At 36.0% G+C, this 16586-nt stretch overlaps 3 protein-coding genes across 3 annotated transcripts in view; 1 reads left to right on the forward strand and 2 right to left on the reverse strand.

Moving 5' to 3' along the window:
- The window catches only part of LOC124641486 (low-density lipoprotein receptor-related protein 1-like), a gene marked incomplete at its 3' end in the record, with an annotated part of 31057 nt that overhangs the window by 2163 nt on the left and 12308 nt on the right, over window positions 1-16586 (reverse strand). The window contains exons 6-9 of the mRNA XM_047179555.1: window positions 15892-16538; window positions 14636-15114; window positions 14461-14558; window positions 14238-14382 (exon numbers count right to left, since the gene is read on the reverse strand). Of these exons, the coding sequence (XP_047035511.1) occupies window positions 14238-14382; window positions 14461-14558; window positions 14636-15114; window positions 15892-16538 (1369 nt within the window). The remainder of the gene's footprint in view (window positions 1-14237; window positions 14383-14460; window positions 14559-14635; window positions 15115-15891; window positions 16539-16586) is intronic.
- On the reverse strand, window positions 5910-10978 carry LOC124641645. The gene is made up of 4 exons (XM_047179810.1): window positions 10854-10978; window positions 10225-10541; window positions 6994-9683; window positions 5910-6605 (listed from the first exon to the last, which is right to left on the reverse strand). Coding segments are annotated over exons 1-4 (3015 nt in total). The 5' UTR covers window positions 10856-10978; the 3' UTR covers window positions 5910-6599.
- On the forward strand, window positions 11580-12309 carry LOC124641649. The gene is made up of 2 exons (XM_047179817.1): window positions 11580-11700; window positions 11857-12309. Exons 1-2 carry the CDS (start codon window positions 11695-11697, stop codon window positions 12307-12309), a joined length of 459 nt encoding a protein of 152 aa, XP_047035773.1. The 5' UTR covers window positions 11580-11694.

Genomic DNA, 16586 nt, shown 5'->3' on the forward strand with positions numbered 1-16586 from the left:
AAAAACAAGCTTTTATTTAAATGCGCTAAAAATAAAAAAAATAAGCTTTTACTGTAACTTTACTGATTTATGTTTTAAAAGCTTGTTGCGATTTTACTAAGAAAGTAAATACGAGTACTTAAATGTCGCGACAAGCTTTTAAAACATAAATCAGTAAAGTTACAGTAAAAGCTTATTTTTTTTATTTTTAGCGCATTTAAATAAAAGCTTGTTTTTAAAGATTTTTTTACCTCAATTTTTTTGGAATAAAATTGTTTCCTTCAGTTTTAAACCCTTGAACGTCAACGATAACATTCATGATAGTTTTCTCACAATATTACTTAAAGGTCTGTATTCGTAAAGTCGATCGTTTATAATTAAACAATAGGCAGATGTATTATCTGGAATATCTTCAGAACATTCAACTTCTATTCTCACGTCAACTGGTCCCGTTTTAAGTGAATCGTTCTGTCTTGAGCAATCAATCACAAAAACTGGAGCTATTTCTTTGAATTGATTTAAGCTCAGCAACGGATCAACGCCTAAGTTGTAGTAAGACTGACGAAAATTAGTAAACATCTCATATAATATACTATATTTGCCTTCATGAAATTTCAGATTAAGAGAGTCATACGGATAGTATTGCGAGTTTAGAAACAATTTAATATTGCTTACATTGCAATGATCAAATAAGGCAGAGCTTCTATTTTTGTTTGCTTTTCGGTTCGTTTGCAAACCAAATATCACAAACCTGGGTTTCTCTAGCTGGGAAGTAGTCTTAACTGACCATGAATGTTTCGTTGTTCGTGGCAGCAATGGATATTCATACAAATCCCAATTTCTAAATGCTATCTGTATGGAACGATCTCTCTCTAGGCTCTTGAGCAATAATAATTTATTACGATCTGAAACTTTAATATGCGGCACACGCCACTGTATTTTCTGTATGTCGATTTCTACGTTATCATTTTTTTCTGTAAGCACACAGCATAATGCGGAGCTACTTCGTTGTAATATAAGTTCATGTTTACAATTGATAATAATTTTGTCATAGTCTTCTGCAAATCCCAGTATTCTATTTAATGGTACAATAGCACTAAAATATCCATTTTCTAGTTTTGTACCATTTAAGTTCCATCCCCAAACTGCAGCAGCTTTACTTTCACCTTCATTCATTGAGACATATGATTTTAAGGTTGTTGTAATACCAGCATTTTTAATACGATCGATTTCAACACCATTCAATTCGTACCTAATATCTTGAAACAAATATGACATGGGGTTGTTTATAAAAACAACATCCTTTTTAACTATTTTTCCTGCAGGATCTTTACTAGATACACTTGCATACCCTTCTATATAAATGGAACTTCCTGATGGTAATAAGTACAAATCTTGTTGGTGAATGGGTATTCTGATTTCATCATTTTCTTTAAAACTGGTAGTATATGGATTGTAGCTATGGATCTCATAGCTCTCAATAGAGTTGTCATGTTGTGGTAAATCCATTATTTGCAGCATTTTTTAATTTAATTTTAATCCAATATCTCGTAGAAATTGTTTATTTTCTTTTGTAATCTTTTTTATTTTTATCGTTTTGAGACGTCTCTCTTCTTTGAAGATAGGAAGGGAAATATTACATTTTCCTCTCACATTAGTTGTTTTATAGAAGACCAACATTTTATTCTAAATTTACAAAAGAGATTAGGTATCTTAAATAATTCAAATAACACGACTAGTGCTTGTCATCACTTACATCCTTAGAATGCGAAGATGATTAAAGAAATAAGTATTTTATAATTAGTGTGAGTTACAAGGGTATAAATAATTTTGTAATATAGAATAATAAAAGACCTTTAATTAGGTTACGATATTTTATTACTTTTCCAAAATGATTTCAGAAATTTTAGACACAAGTGTCCACAATTGTACAAGTGATCACGCTGTATGTTTTCATAATTATACTGAATATTTTTCTTTCCTATGTACTTCATAAATTCTTTAGGAGGTTTTAAGTTACCATAACTGTCGAAATATTCTATGTAGTCATTTATTTTGCCATAGGCTACCCAATGAGTACCGGTGTTTTTAGAAGAGTCAAGATTGATCACTCCGCATTCTATTGATGAAACTTTATCCGGTAATTTATCTCTCATAAATACACCTCGGAAGAATGGAATATTATTTGAATGCTTAATTATATCAATATTGGTTAAAGCTCTATTGGGTAGCCGAGAGTTTAGTTTTTTTTCTTTGTGACATAAATCCCTAAACCATCTTTGTAAGGTTTGAGGTGTAACCCTCTTCCAATCAATAACGTTTCCATTTCCTTGTTGTGTCGTTCCGATTCGGCTAATTGTTTCTTGGCTATTTTATATGCATTAATAGCTTTTACAATCCCAGCAGCACCTCCTGCCAAACTGCCTGCAGCAGATAATCCAGCAAATATCGGTACTAACGGAAGAAATCCACCAGTTTTTGGTACTGGAATTATCCTGGGTAATTTTATCGGAAAATCGGATGCAAAGTCTTTAGCTGCTGTGTAAGCTAATTCCATCAATGCTTTCTTACATGAAGGTTTAATTTTTTTTATATGCTTTTTAGTATGAGAAACAACTTTTTTAAGAGTTTTCTTAAAACCAGCTCCTGATCTTGTTTGACTGGTGAGTTTATTTGAGGTTGTTTGCTTACTTTTGTTTGCTATGTCACTTCGTCTTATTTTCATTGTTATTTCTTTAATTTTCTCCAAAGAAATAGCAATGCAATTTAATTTTATTCGAAACAAATACAGGACTTAGTTGTTTAAAGAGCAAATCCGTAATGAATAGTAATCATATATGTATTTCCTTAAATACAGTTTAGAATTATTTATTTTTTTCACTTAAGTATACTTATAATACATTTGTTTTATCGATCCAGCTGTTTTCACTAGGAGGAAGTCCGAGCCATTTAACATATACCTGGTTTCCTTTTCGTTTTAAAACCTTTTCAACTAAGTATACATCAGGATGGTTGGTTTTCTGAAGTTCTTGTGGATAAAAAGCTCCTAGTATAGGACGACATCTTGCATCTTCTAACAAATAAGTCCTTGGATTCGTTTCTTGTATTTTTTTAATCTTGAATATTTCTGTGGACCAGTTTGGGTAATATCCTTTATCAAAACATCCTTTGTATTTACTTATTCTAACAAAGTCACCGATGTTAAATTTCCTACCCGTTGTTTTCTTCCTACATTCTGCTAGGTGAATGTATCTCCGCAATATGTTCCTTTTATTGATATGGTTTACAGAAGCTGGTGATTGTCCAATAGTTCTATGAGTAGCGTTATTGTACTCATTTACTTTTTTGTCGAGTGTTCCATTATACCAATTATAATTTCCGTTAAGACTAAATTCTTTGTATAGTTTATTCTTCAAAGTTCTTATTAATCTTTCAACGATTGAGGCTTTTTTAGTGGAATATGTAGAATAATGGTTGATTTTATACTTTCTCACAATATTTTTGAATTTATCATTATAAAATTCTTTTCCTAGATCTGTTTGCAAATTTTTTGGAACACGTCCTTTAGCTAATAGAGCTTTAAACTCTTCTGATACCTGTTGCTTATTCTTTCGTTTCAGAGGAATTGCCCAAGCGTATTTTGAAAAGGTGTCAATGATTACCAGTATATATTTATAACCACTATTCACTTTCGAAATTGCTTGCATATCCATCAAATCAGCTTGCCAAAGATCATCAATATCTTTAAGTATGACCTGCCTTCTCGGAAAGTTAATTCTTGCACATTTATGAATTTCATTTATGACGTCTACTTTGCTCATAATGCTTGTTTAATTTTCCTGCTATTTCTTTTAACTCAATACTTTTTTCAACATTTCTTATCCTATAGTCTAAATTTAAAATTAGTTTCTTCAATTCTTCAATTTTTTTAAAAGCACCATCAACTTTTAAAATAAATTGCTCTTCAGTAATAATTTTATTTCTACTAGATTCCTCAATAGTGTTTTCAATTCGCTCAATATTTACGCTACTATCAGCTCTGACTGATGTTTGTTCTGTGTGAATATAATTAACATGTACATGTTCATTCATCTTCCGTAAAAGTAAGTAACTGAGAATATTTCAAAGCTTATTATTCTTTTATAATACCAGCCTCTTTTAACTCTTCTACTATGGATAGAATTTCATTGTCATGATTTGTATGACCAGCATGTTTTGAAGAAATCAGGAGTTTCAATCTTTCAATTAATTCATTAGGGTCATCCCAATAAACATAATCTGTATTGCTTTTATATTTTTTTAAGGTTGGTAAGTTGCCACCACTTTTTGGTTGCATTACCTGCTCTTCTACTTGAACATCATTTTGTTGTGAAAATAAAGGTTTGATAATTTGACGATATTTCAAACTTTTGTCTCCTTTTATTTGACCATTTGAGTGAAAGTCTCGTTTGTGTGCATGTGTATTATGAAGCATATCTTTGTAGACAATTTTATCTACTTCAGTTACCAAACTTAGGTTGGGTTTATTGCGTAGCAAAAGTTCTTTTAAACCTGGTGTTAATTCATAATGCTTATTGTTTATAGTGACTATATTTGTTTTTTGTGAATCATTGACGTTATTTGAAAGAGAAAGTGTTACCTTAGAATTTCCCATCATAAGATTTTTGTTTTCACTACGTATCCCAAATGGTACATTTATGTTATTCTCATAAATTTCCATCATATCTTCTTTGTTCAGTGAAATTAGTGAATCGGTGGACTTTTTTACATGATTTCTTGATAGAGTGTCTTTATATTCAGAATGTGCACTATGGTCTGTTTTTATAAATTCTTTAAAACTTTCATAATCTAGAGATGAGCTGAGTTTTCCAAATGTATTGTTTTCATCTTTAGAAATGTCAAATATCTTTATATCTTTATCATTCACTTTAACTAAAGTTTCCAAGGGATCGGTTATTGGTTTAAACGCCTTTTTAAATTTTAAATTAGCGTTATCTTCTTCATCTTGTAATATTTTTATTTTATTTTTTATAGTATCTGCTGATTTTATTAATTGTTCCTTAATATTAATATCCATCGTTTGATTTTCAATCATACGCAACTGTTATTTACAGCTATTGGAAGTCGATTGATATGTTTTTCCATTGCGCGGGTATATATGCATATTCTAAAGGCATATAAATGTATCGAAGCCTTGTCTGTATCTTCCTTTATTAAGAGCGCAATCTTTATTTATTAATAAAAAATCAAACCGATCCTGCCATATCATAGAGCAAAGTTTTTTAAATTTTAACCACTCCATATCCGTATTTACATGCTCATTGTAAATATGTTTTAAATTTTTCTCGTCCTGTCTGAAGATAATTATAAGATTAACGTTGTCTCGTATTAGTTGTTTAGGTATTTTGGAATAGGTTTGTGATAAATAAAAACAATCTATGTGTTTATGCCTTCCCATTGCAAAATAATTACGAATGTTAACTTGTTTTTCACATGCAACGTCATCAAAAATCATTAATGAGTTAGCTAAAGCATTATTGGGATGTATTATTTCTTTATTATCATTGAAGACCGAGAATTTAGCACTAGGAACATTCTTCATAACTTGTTTTAGAAAACAATACTTTGGCTGGAAAGCTGTCTTAGAGTATAAATATATATGCTTGAATTTCAAACCGTTTTCATGCAATATTAAATTGAGCATTACATTCGTTTTCCCGCAGTTAGATGGACCACATATTATACATCTGATTGTATTAGGCAAAAGTGCACTGTGTTTTATTTTGTGTGATTGATTTTCTAACTTTATATTACTAATTTCTAAAGTCTGGGGTTGCTTGATGAACTTCATTATGAAAAGTGAGGCAAAATAACGTTACTAGTCTATTTATATGTTTACAGGTTATCAACAAATAAAAATCAACAAAGAGTAAGTAGCATACGTATATTTTTACTTATAATTAAAGTACAGTTATTATAAAATACAATATTAGTATTTAATACATTATACTAAAACTATTAATACACAATACTAAAACTATAATACATTAACTAAAATAGAGTTTTATAGTGACCCCAAGGTAATGTCTCAATTTGATTTGGGAGTATGTATCGTTTATCATCGTTTTTGTTCATCACCACTTTGTTCACTTCTTGTGTGTATAATACATGCTTGATTGACCTAATCATATTCATTTTACATGATTTACTCTCATTATGAAATAATGCCTTATTGTAATGCGATATATCTAGTCTATTTGTAACTGATTTTGAAATACCTTTTGCTTTTTTTATTTGTACTTTGGAAGATAGCAAACAGTAAAGTTTCGCTCTTAAGCCAGTGAATTCAGTGATCACGTCACCACCTAGTTCATCTTTAAAGAGTCCAGGAACTTTTTCATTTATTCGTGGTATTAAATAAGGATTATCTAAATGAAAATTACTTGTGTCAAAATCTTTTAAATTATTTTTTATATCACTGTAAATATCTTTTGTATATATTAAATAGAGTAGACTGTCAGTGTCTGTGTAACAAAGTCTTATATTATTCATGTATTTCTTTTTCATATTATAATGATACTGATAAAGATGTAATTTAGCATATTCTAAAACACTGAAGCCTATATAAATTGGTCTGTCTAAAAAAATTTTCTCGGGTTTTAGCTGAACTGCTACTAAATTTTCTGAAAATACAGATACAGATTTAAAATTAGGTTTACAAATTAGCTTTTCAGCACCATGTTGCTTATTTGTAATATTATCTACATCAACCCATTTTGTCGCTAATTTAATATCTACTTGTTTTCGTTTATTTTCAATCGTTTTACCGAAAATAGAATTATTTAAAAGCTTGAAAAAATCTTTCTCGAATGTAGTTGTGGATGCTTGACGCAGGCTAGTGTTTAAATCAATATATTTTTTTAAATATTCTTCTTGTCTAAATGTTAGAATACGGTGGATTTTTCTTAAAACAAGTCCGTTTTTCAAACATTCCTGTAAATGAGTGTAATGAATTACATAATTAAATTTATCATATAAATTAGCTATAAGTTTAGCTGTCTTTCCCCCTGGTGGTATAAACTTTTCAGGAGCAAAAGGTAAATCACTATGAAAATCATGTACGTGCTCGGGATATTCGAGATCTACTTCTAATATAAAACCATATTGACTTTCATCCGATATACTCATTACATCAAAGCAATTAACTTCCTTCTGATTTAGAAAACGAAACTCTGTAATTGGGAACTTTTTAGTCATTGCGTAACCATACAGATTATTGCAATCGAGATATATCAAATAACTAGAAGGTTCTAGATCATTAAATTCTGGCAAATATTTATTGTTAGCCTTCGCATGACGTAATGAGCACTGTGCTAGACCACCGCGTATGCCCTTCTCTAGCATTTGATACATTTCTAAGTCATCTATTAAATCAAGCTCAACCTGTGTATAGAGCAGCATAGCATCCCAGCTTAAACTAGGTGCAGTTACGTAGTAGGCAGGATCTAATTTATAATATTTTAAACTTATATTTCTGAAATTTTCAAATATATCGCACAATAATAAAACATCACATTTCAGGTATAGATCAGTATACTCGCCAATAGTTGTTATTTTAAATGCATCCCATACAGTTTTTGCATGCTTATATTCTTCATCGGTAATATGCTCCATTTTCAATGTGTTATAAAAGAATTCTTTCGGAGGAAGTTTTGTTTCTTCATACTTTTTCCAAGTATTCATGTAATCATAAGGATAAATACCTTTAGTTTTGAGCAAATATATTAAATTATCATTTCTCATTTCCGTTGATAAATGCAAAAAATCTTTATCTGTCAAACTTTTGCTTAGTGCATCTAAACTTGAGCTTAGAAACTGAAACGAATCAATAAATTTAATTTGTACAGGACGGTTACTATTATCATGATCTATGTATTTAGTAATGGTTAAATATTTTTCTTTAGTTTTGGGTATTATTTTAATATGACCTTTATGTTTTGCTAATTCTTTTATAAAAAGATGGGAATCATAATTCGATAAATTATGAAAAATTACAGGTATAAATGGACATACTCTAAACATTAGATTACATTGAGTATGTGCAGGTCCTCTATACTTTCCTGTCACATGATCGTGGTCACGCACTTTATCGTCGAGTAACAAGCGATCACAAATATGACAAGTACTTGCATTGTTATATTGGGTTTGTTCTTTTTTAGTTAAAGGTATCATTTGTTTTTTAATTAATAATATATCATTTATTTTCTTCACATCTTCTATTAATCTAGTGATAAATACCTCCACACAATCTAGACCTCTATATGTTACATATCTATTTTGGCGGGGATCATGTGAACAACATATGTAATATGCAAAACATGAAGGTTGGTGTTTTTTTAAATTATGTGTGTTTTCAGATTTCTTTTCGAAACAATTTACCAATAGACTTTCAAAGTCTGCGTAAATTACATAGTTGATTTTTTGTTTTCGTTCATAATTCTTGAAACCCAGTTTACTATTTTTATCAGGTAAAATTGATAAAGTTTTAGAACAGATATGAGATCTATACTTAGTTTCACAGCTATAAAATTGTAAACATGACTCACACAGAAAAAAATTACCTTTATGATTTGTTACTTGTCCTCGTACTAAACGTGCCAGGTCTTTGATAAGACAGTAATGACTCATTCCTTTTCTTTCTAAATATAACAAATTTACATGTATAGATCTTCTTTTGTTTGTTAAATATAGAGGGCCGGTTACTGTTTCGCTCTTATTTTCTACTCCATAGACATTGATACTTATATTATTGTTGGTCTCAAATAATTTTATGTCTTCATATGAAACAGGGAAAGACATCCCTTCAATATTAAATATAGAACTGTAATGTGGATACGAATTAGTCCTGCATACATTCTTCTTAACGGGATATAATGAAGCTACTACACTCCATAAAAAGCAGCAATTGTCATTATTTTGAATATTAATACAACTTTTCGAGTTTTTAAGTTTTTTTGGTAATTCAAGGTAAGTACCACCTCTCATAGGACAATATTTATTAACATTGATTTCAAGATGGCTCACTGATTTAAAAGACCATCCAGATTCTTTGTGTTCGAATTCTGACATTTTGCATTTTAAAAGTTCAATAGCATTCGAATAGAAGTCACTTAAAATCGTGTTATTACAAATAACTTTATATTTCGTATTAAACGACTTAAGTTGTTGCTCACTTGTTTTTGGTAACACAAAGTGGGCAAACAACTCGAAGTTAATCTTGACACAAGTATTCTTCAATAAAGACATATGTATAAGTTTCAGGACATCGTTCGTATTCTCACACAAGAATGCTTCGGGTGTACAGTATTCAACACCTTGTGCAGGGTTTAAACGATATGTTATGATTCTGTTTTTGAAAGCACTTGCAATTACAAAGATATTGTTAAAATGGCTTTGAACTAAACTATTTGACTTATGTACATTAGTTCTTAAATGATATTTCAATTCAGTTTTCGGTAATTCAATCTGACATTTTTTGCATATTATTAATTCATTGTTAGGATCATGGATATCAATTTCTTTTTCTATTAATTCATTACTAGGATTATGGATATCAATATCTTTTTCTATTAATTCATTATTAGGTTCATTGATATCAATTCCGGATTCTTTTTCAATCTTCCGCGAGGAAGATACTCGAGGTGCTGTAAAATAAAACAATAATAGATCTAAATGTATTTTTTATACGTGAATAAATTGTAATTACAAACTAAGTAATTGAGTAAATACTGATTGATTACATTATTGACATGAAAGCATTTCAAGTCAGTCATCATTTAAAAATAAACAGCAATAAAAGAAATATAAGATTACATGTACCTATTACATTTATAAGTATTTTTAAAGTTTTTTTTGTAAATAGAAAAAAAAAAATCGTAAATATAAAGAAACGTTAATAGTAACTGCTTACAAACTCTAAAGGACAGTTCTTAAACTCCCGCCTGGTCTCGTCAATAAAGTCTTTAAGCCGAGCCCATGCTGGCGTATTATTTTCAGTGCGATTTTTTATTGAAATAATTGAATGACGCCACCGATTTATAGGTGCGACATGTTCTATCGTTTTCACATCATAAATTTTTAATTCTATGTAGTAAGGGCCCTGTTTTAACTCATCGGTTTGCCGGCTTAAGCCGTTTGCAACCCTACGTGTGAAATAGGAGTATAAGGGAGTTATTTTTTTATTACCCTTTAAATTACTTGCTGCTATCTCTTCACGATCATCGTCGCTGTCACTACCAAATAAGTCATGGCTCGTGGTCTTCATATCGCTTCTCTGGGGCTTCATAACAGGACTGATGGGATGAACAGTAGGCGACATCGTCTTGAGCTTCTTCTTCTTACTGTCCGGATGCGATGATTTGCTGGCGCTTCTCTTAGCAGCATCGCCGGAGCGTGAAGATGAAGACGCTGATGACGAATCCTTCACGTGTTTCACCCGTGTCTGTTGTTCCTCATATTCGTCTTCGGAGGGAAAGAGGTGATCAGCAGAAGTTGGTCCCGACCTGAACAAAAATACAGATAAAATAATTAGAATCAATAAAATAAAAAAGGATTAGGTACCCAGATACCATAGTCACAGGTAAATAGTTCGAATATAATAATCGAAAAAGGTGAATAGTTCGAATGAAGAAATAGATTACATTGTGATTGTATTGAATCTATACAAACATTTTATTCTGTTCATTCATTAGAATCATTCAATATTATTATTTTTTATATAATAAAAATAACAGATTAATAGATAATTATATCAGGACATGTAATGAATGAATAGATGAGTATTATAATAACAGGATATACAGGTAGGTACTTACATTCTTGAGGATTTGATTGAATAGGTTAACACTTTTGATAAAATTAAACTTGCACGCTGATTTAGTTCAGGAGTGATTTGTGTTGTTATTCGGGAGCCGTTTATATAGGCCTAAAAATCACGTCATTCTAACCAAATATGTAAAAATGCACGCTTGCAAAAAATAAAAACTAGTTGTCACACGTGGTTTTACCCGCGTCCCGATGGATTTAATTCCCGTACCAGGACAAAATATAGCCTATGTTCAACGCATTTAGTGTAGCTACCTAATAGTGAAAGAATTCGGTTTGATCGTTTCGGAGCCTATTCGCGGCAAACAAAAAAATAAACAAACAAACAATCAAATCTTGCCTCTTTATAATATTAGTAGAGAAATGCTGAGACTGCAGATGCTGCCATATAAAGATTATTTGCGATGGTGCATACGAGCGTTTAAATTGTAGCGTTTTCGGTAGCTCAGTCAGGCAGACAATCGTTTGTAAATCGCATATTATGTAGATGTTCTACCAATTGTAGAAACGATGTATAGCAACTTCTACCCACGATCGACGCAAAACAAGCAGTTTATAAACTTTTTCCATGTATAGGTAGGAAATATGTTTATCAGCAGAAACGCTGCGGTTTGCACGCTCGCGTACATTATTTCAACTTCTTACACGTGGAGTACCCAAATAAGAACTTGAATCTCACGTTTCTATAGTATATTTAAAAACAATGTATAATTATGTATTTAATTTTATAATTTTGAACCTTAATGACAAGAAAAAACAAAATGCGAGTAAGTATAAAACCAGAATAAAATCCTGGAGAAATCACATTCCCGTTGAATATCTCGTTCTACAATGTCGGTAAGTCAGCCTTTTCTAAATAATCAAACATTATTTTTATTTTTGATACTTTTTATTCAAATAATATCTACATAATAATTCTACTTAACCATTGTATACTTACGAATAGAAACAGTTGATATTTAAAATAATAATTTTAATTATGTATTGTTTCAGAACTCCAGTGATATTTTCATCAATGATTCATCATGCTCCCAAATACCGGCAGCGCAACAACTACGTCAAAATGTTTTGAACTACCTAGAGAGGGAAAGACCGTTCCGGTATGATGAAATAAGATCGAGTCCATCGTACTCTCCGATTCCAGCAGCATCAAGAGAAAGACCCTTTCAATTCGAAGAAAGACCGAGCAGCAGCGGCCCTGAAAGAGTTCCTAATAGTAAAAAACGAGGGACCAAAACTTTGTATTCGTACATTAAAAAGCCTGCAAAGGGTTTACAATCGAAAGTAATACGGATCCAAATCTATGATGCAGAAGATTTAAAAAGTTCTAAATTATGTGAGTGTAGGGCTAATGTATGCGCTCAGCATATTGTTGAAAATGTGTTTAACGATGATATATACAAGTGCGCAAAAGATATGATAAGTAAAATTCAAAAGAAACTGTAAATAATTCATAAATAAACAATATTACTGATGTCTGTCTTTTAATTACCAGATTAACCTATTATTAAACAAGCATTGCTCACTTATGTACCTACTTACCTACCTACTCAACTGTATATAAATTAATTACCTATTCGTTTTATCAAACATAATTCCTATTGTTTGATGTATAGGTACCTATTTGAGTATATATCTGCTCATATCTTATGAACTTAAGCCTGATTGAATCATATTCAATAGTAGCAATTTTTATATGAATAAACATACATTGGTATAGTTACGGAGGCCTATGATGGGTAGAATCAGAATGGAATGCGCTCAGTTTCCTTTACGGGAATATGTAAACATTCTAACGCACCTAGCAACGCTCGCCAGTTGGATCATTTATAATTATTGTCAACCATTAATCATTATTAGGTAAATGCTTTTTATTAAATGCTATATTGTGTTTTTGCTCTCCAAAGACATAGAACAGCTCTTGTCTGTTAGTATGAACCGCTCATTCGATTTGTTTAAATAAATGCTGTTTGTAAGCAGTTGCAACATAAATAACGTACAATATATAAACGTGATATAATTATATACGGGAATGCAATTCAGGAAACATATTAAATTGAAGTTACCTAAAAGACAAGGTAAGTATTGAGGGACCACCTTTTTACTATAGATGGGTCTCTAAGTAACTAAGATAGTTGTCTTACTTTAAATAAAGGTTTTTGAATAGAAGTCTCATTTTGAAAAGAGAATTCTGGATACGATACTTATTTAATTCAGTGAATAGAGGTCTTACTTTGAATAAAGGTTTTTGAATAGAAGTCTCATTTTGAAAAGAGAATTCTGGATACGATATTTATTTAATTCAGTGAATAGAGGTCTTACTTTGAATAAAGGTTTTTGAATAGAAGTCTCATATTGAAAAGAGAATTCTGAATACAGTACTCATTTTGAAAAGAGAGTATTGGGGTATCTGGATCATCATTTGATCCAGATGCCCCAATACTCTCCTACTGCCAAATCAAAAAGAAACACTTGCTCACATTCATGACGCGACGCGGTGTTATCAACTCCACTAGTTCACTTTGTATGACAAAATTTTACTTTGACGTGTAAAGCTGGGCGCGGTATAATTGCCGATAGGCTTACGGTCGGCACATTTTAAACGACGATCACTCGATTCCAGAGGGTAAAAGTCGAATAAGTTCACTTGTTTTTCGATAATAATCGATTAGATTTCTACTCTACTCCATTTTTAATTGGTAGGTACTATTAATATAGTGGGCAGGATTTGAAACATCTCCTTTCACACAGACAGACAGTAATGACGAAACTATAGGACTTCCTAGTTGACTACTGCTTTCAGAATACTTTTATGTACCAAGGGTAGGTAGCCCGGGTAATTTGATCGAGTAGGTCAGATAGGCTGTCGCTACATACGGCACACTGGCAATCAGCTGCATCCGGCTATAGTCCGCGCCAAATAAACGTGCAATAAAGTTTGTTCACCTCCTTCTACTAATGTATATATTCCAAAACGATACGAAAAAAATGTATGAGCAGTGTCGGTAACACGATCAAAACAAGTGTATCGTGGTAAGAGGCGTCCTTGTCGTAAAGGATTACAAACCTTTGGTCAAAAGTATGATCAGTCAGTAAAACTTTCCGAGTAGAGTACCTACACAAGTTGAGTAGTCTATCCCAAGCGCATTCCAAATTCGAAATGACGGAAGGACATTATTACAACATGGCGGACAGGTGATGCGCCCCTGACGGCAGGGCGGTTGAATGACCTTTATTGCAAGTTTATTTGGCGCGTACTATAGACTGGAAGCTGACCCTAACATGGTTAAAAAAAGGCGAGGCAGATGTCAACGATGGCCCTTTTTTGAGTAGTCTATAGTAAGACTCTATACGTATAAAGAGATAATAGTTACCCGTTGGCGGGGTGCAGCGCGATGGCGCGCGGGTGGTAGTGCTGGTAGTCGTCGTCGCGCACCAGCACGCGGCGCTGCGCCGGCGCGTCCAGCCGCGCCACGCTCAGCGTGCCCAGCGCCTCGTCCGTCCAGTACAGGTTGCGTCCTGCCGAGCCGCCGCGTTACTCTCTCTCTCTCTCATACACACGCGTCGCGAGTGCCACACACCACGCGAAGTGCTCACCCATCCAGTCCACCGCCAAGCCCTCGCAGTTGTCGACGTCGCGGCCGGCGAACACCTCGCGCCCGCTGCCGTCCAGCTTCTGGCGCACGATCTCGTACCTGCACACAGAGCGCGGTGAGCGGCGGCGCGGGCGGCGAGGGGGAGTGGGGTGGCGGGGCGGCGGGGCGGTGCTCACCGGTGCACGTCGCAGTAGTAGAGGTAGTCGCCGGGCACGTCGACGTCGGCGGCGGTGGGGCGCGCGGCGTCGGTGACGGGCGCGGCCGCCTCCTCGCCGCGCGGCTCGGGCGCCAGCGCCTGCACGAGCGGCGGCGCGCCGCGCGCCAGCAGCAGGTAGGCGGGCAGGCGCACGCGCTGGCAGGCGCGGCCGGCGGCGCGGAAGCCGTGGCGGCAGGCGCAGTGCGCGAGCGGGGCGCCGCGCGCGTAGGCCGTGAGGCACAGGTGCTGGCAGCCGCCGTTGTCTTGCGCGCAGGGGTGCGGGGTGCGCGGCTGGCGCGCCGCGTGGAAGGCCAGCGCGCCCGTGGGCCGCGCCGGCAGCGCCAGCGACCGCGCCGCGCCGCCGCCCGCCAGCCGCGACACCAGCGCCACCGAGCTGTTGCGCCACACCGGCAGGAACAGCGTCGAGCCCAGCACCGAAATGTGTTGCAGTTCTTGCGTCTGCCGAACACATATGTGGCTTCCTAATATTGTGTACTTATTCTTCACTTATGTCAATGATGCATCCACTTGTTCAAAAACATAAGACTCACTGCTCAGGAAAAGTAATAAACAACTTGAGAGGTGTCAAGGGACACCCGGACGGAACGCAGTTCCTTTCGATTAATTAGTGAAGGAGTTGTAAAAATTTTTATTATGTACAAAAAACACATTTACCTTCAGTATATACTCAACAAAAATAATCGTCGGGACACCACACTGTTCAATACGAAATAGAAAGACGAAAAGAAAATAACTGGTTTGCTTTCTATAAGAGTAAGAGACAGAAAGAGAAACCCGTACACGCCCTACAACTTTATCAAAGTGTCGTTGTACAGACAACTGTACAGGTTTAATTTTATTTTATATACATAATTACTGTCGCAGCGCGCGTCAGCACTTTTGTATGACTATTTAAACTGTAGCATTAGCATTTTATATCACTGCACTTTATCATTTTGTATCAATAAGTATCAATATACTCTCGTCACAGAAGTTTGTGTTATTTTATCATTTCTACACGATCTTCCTGTCTCTATCAACGAGAAGCAGTCAACCTATCAACTATCATCCAAGTGTAGGCGCTTACAACCCCTACAGTCGTTATAACTTCAAATTTTTTCCGTGTAGCCCCCTTTCGCAACGTGGTTGTGGAACTTCCAAAAGATCTAAGTTTTTTGTCTCCTGACGCTTTTAAGCACTGGAGTATTTCCCAAGTGGAGAGTCCCCGGCACTCACCGCGTAGCCGCGGCGCAGCGTGCGGCGGGCGGCGCCGCTGTAGTCGGCGCGCTCCACGCAGTCCAGGTAGGCGTCCACCCAGTACAGCGCCCGCGCCGCCGGGTCCAGCGCCAGCGCCGACGGGTACACCAGCTTGAGCCGCGCCACCGCCGCGCGCGCCGCGCCCGTCTGCGCCGCGCGCTCCACCGCCGGCGGCGCCGCGCCCCACACCGTCCAGAACATGAGCCCCGCGCCCGGGTCCAGCGCGAAGCCGTGCACCTTGCCCAGCGCCGCGTCCAGCAGCAGCCGGCAGTGCGCCAGCGCGCGCGAGCACACGTACAGCGCCTCGCGCGCGCCGTCCACCACGTACCAGTTGCCCGCCACCCAGTCGCTCGCCAGGTGGCTGGCGCCCGCCACGTCGGGGAACAGCGGCGGCGCGCCCAGCGAGCGGCGCCGCGCGAAGTCGTCCGCGTCCACGCACACGATGCCCGACTTGCTCAGGTTGTGGTGCACGTAGCACACGCTGCGCTCCGCGTGCACGAAGTCCAGCGCGCGCACGTTCAGCGCCGCCAGCGAGTGGTTGCGCGAGCGCGCGCCGCCCTCCGCCCACTCGCGCCGCACGCCCTCCGTCGTCACCACGATCAGCGACAGCGGCTCGTCCTCGGGCTCTGCGCAGTGGCGAGGTGGCGGTGAGAGCGGGCCGCGGGCGCGCGGAA

The sequence above is a fragment of the Helicoverpa zea genome, chromosome 22, assembly GCF_022581195.2.
Source record: "Helicoverpa zea isolate HzStark_Cry1AcR chromosome 22, ilHelZeax1.1, whole genome shotgun sequence".
In the NCBI taxonomy this organism is placed as follows: domain Eukaryota; kingdom Metazoa; phylum Arthropoda; class Insecta; order Lepidoptera; family Noctuidae; genus Helicoverpa; species Helicoverpa zea.